The sequence below is a fragment of the Balaenoptera physalus genome (assembly GCF_965194825.1).
Source record: "Balaenoptera physalus genome assembly, chromosome: 18".
Lineage (NCBI taxonomy): Eukaryota > Metazoa > Chordata > Mammalia > Artiodactyla > Balaenopteridae > Balaenoptera > Balaenoptera physalus.
This window is the reverse complement of record NC_138899.1, coordinates 54,102,872-54,105,461: the sequence shown is the minus strand read 5'-3', so window position 1 is coordinate 54,105,461 and position 2,590 is coordinate 54,102,872. Positions and strand designations below refer to the sequence as shown.

The 2,590-nt window shown below is 37.5% G+C and overlaps 1 protein-coding gene across 1 annotated transcript; it reads left to right on the top strand.

Moving 5' to 3' along the window:
• Nucleotides 1-410: 410 nt before the first annotated feature.
• Nucleotides 411-2,235, top strand: LOC309647938 (transformer-2 protein homolog beta-like). Its single transcript, XM_082435853.1, has 2 exons — nucleotides 411-620; nucleotides 975-2,235. Exons 1-2 carry the CDS (start codon nucleotides 585-587, stop codon nucleotides 1,758-1,760), a joined length of 822 nt encoding a protein of 273 aa, XP_082291979.1. The 5' UTR covers nucleotides 411-584; the 3' UTR covers nucleotides 1,761-2,235.
• Nucleotides 2,236-2,590: the final 355 nt, after the last annotated feature.

Below are 2,590 nucleotides of genomic sequence, written 5' to 3'. Positions count from 1 at the left end.
CATACTTTTGAATAGTATTGTCCATGAATATGGTATGTTTGTCCAGTTTTTTATAGATCTTCTTTTATATATTTTACTATAATTTTATAATTTTCTTTATAAAAGTCTTATACATCATTTAGTAGCTCAATGTATGTATATCTTGTAGTTTTAGGTTTTTATGTGGTTTTTAAAATTTTTATTATTTAATTATGATTGTAAAATGTTCTGCCGTTTGAATAATATTTTTATGCCAAACAACATTGTTGTTCACTATCTTATTTCTAATGATTTCTAGATTCTCCAAGGTTTCCCTTTCCTATATAATTAGACATTTTTCATCTAATTTTATATCATGTATTTCATTTTTTAGATTTATTGAAATTAGCCAGGATCTGCTACCCTCCCTGACCACACACAGAGCCTATAAAGTTAAAAGGAAAGAATGGTTAGAGCCCGAGCGGAGGCGGTGCGGAGCGTTTCTCCTCTCAGCGGCTCGGGAACCAGTGCGTGGTGCGGGGCCGCGGCTGAGCCTCTAGATAGAAGGCGCAAGAGGTTGGCAGCTTCGATTGAAGCACGTCGGGCGGCGACAGCAGCTAGAAGTCATGAGCGACAGCGGCAAGCAGAACTACGGCGAGCAGGTTAATGTTGAAGAAGGAAAATGCAGAAGTCGTCATTTGACAAGTTTTATAAATGAGTATTTGAAGCTCAGGAATAAGTGAAGCTGAAATTTGAAAAAATAAAAGAAAGAATGCATGCTAATTATCAGACCAGAAGTCCCACTTGTAGAGTACTGAGCAATTTGTGTGAAGTGGGGAAGATGAAAGAAGTCAGAATTTGAAACGGAAGAATGAAGAAAAGAAATAAAAATGAAGTTAAGATAAGAAGTAATCTGGAATCAGAAAGCACTACGCTAACCCTGAAAGTGGACTTGAAATTTTCCTTGCGTGTAGGGGCTTTTCCAGCTGGTTTTACAGATTTGACCATGGACCAAGGAATCCCGTTCTGCTTCCAGAAGTGGAAGTGCTCATGGATCTGGGAAATCTGCAAGGCATACCCCTGTAAGGTCTCGCTCCAAGGAAGATTCCAGGCGTTCCAGATCAAAGTCCAGGTCCAGATCTGAATCTAGGTCTAGATCTAGAAGAAGTTCTCGAAGGCATTATACAAGGTCACGATCTCGGTCCCGCTCCCATAGAAGATCCCGTAGCAGATCGTACAGTAGAGATTATCGAAGACGGCCTAGCCACAGTCATTCTCCCATGTCTACTCACAGGAGTCATGTTGGGAATCGGGCAAATCTTGATCCCAACTGTTGTCTTGGAGTATTTGGATTGAGCTTATACACTACAGAAAGAGATCTAAGAGAAGTGTTCTATAAATATGGCCCAATTGCTGATGTGTCTATTGTATATGACCAGCAGTCTAGACGTTCAAGAGGATTTGCCTTTGTATATTTTGAAAATGTAGATGATGCCAAGGAAGCGAAAGAGCGTGCCAATGGAATGGAGCTTGATGGACGTAGGATCAGAGTTGATTTCTCTATAACAAAGAGACCACATACCCCAACACCAGGAATTTACATGGGGAGACCTACCTATGGCAGCTCACGCCGTCGAGATTACTACGACAGGGGATATGATCGAGGCTACGATGATCGGGACTATTACAGCAGGTCATACAGAGGAGGAGGTGGAGGAGGAGGAGGATGGAGAGCTGCTCAAGACAGGGATCAGATATACAGAAGATGGTCACCTTCTCCCTACTATAGTCGTGGAGGATAGAGATCACATTCCAGATCTCGATCATACTCACCTCGTCGCTATTAAAGCATGAAGTTGAAGACTTTCTGAAACCTGCCCTAGAGTTGGGATATTGTTTGTGGACAATACTTTTTATTGTCTCCTGTTTAAAAAGTGAACAGTGCCTAGTGAAGTTAGGTGACTTTTACACCTTTTATGATGACTACTTTTGGTGGAGTTGGAATGCTGTTTTCATTCTGCATTTGTGTAGTTCGGTGCTTTGTTCAAAGTTAAGTGTTTTCAGAAAAGTATGTTTTGCATGTATTTTTTTACAGTCTAAATTTTGACTGCTGAGAAGTTTCTATTGTACAAAACTTCATTTAAATGGTTTTTCTAATGAATCCAGGGTATTCTGAAGATCGAAGCCTGTGTAAAATGCTACCAAATGGCAAAAAGCAACAATAAAGTTTGGTTTTTACTTTTCTTTGTAACAAAAAAAAAAAAAAAAAGGAAAGAATGACAGTGAATGTAATTTTATTCTTGATCTTATGGGGAATATGTCTAAAATAACTATATATGTGATGCCAGATTTAGATTTGTTTGTAAGTTTGGGCCATTCCCTTAGTTAAAATTAGTTAAAAAATTAGCCAATTTTGTTGCTACAAATGTTTATTTGATTACAAATGAACTTGGATAAAGTCTATTTTTTTCTACATTTATTAGTATAATTATATGCTTTTTCTTTAAATCTTTCAATTTACTGCATTAATCACTGTTTTAATATTTTCAAAACCTTGAATTCTTGTGATACAACTTTATTGATGATCATATTCATAAATACCTTATTAAATAAGCATGAACAAAATGTAATA

Bases quoted from the DNA above. Each gene is read 5' to 3' on its own strand.
- LOC309647938 (XM_082435853.1), top strand. From the start codon at position 585: ATGAGCGACAGCGGCAAGCAGAACTACGGCGAGCAG. The intron at 621-974 runs GTTAATGTTGAA...CCATGGACCAAG, and splicing joins AGCAGAACTACGGCGAGCAG to GAATCCCGTTCTGCTTCCAG.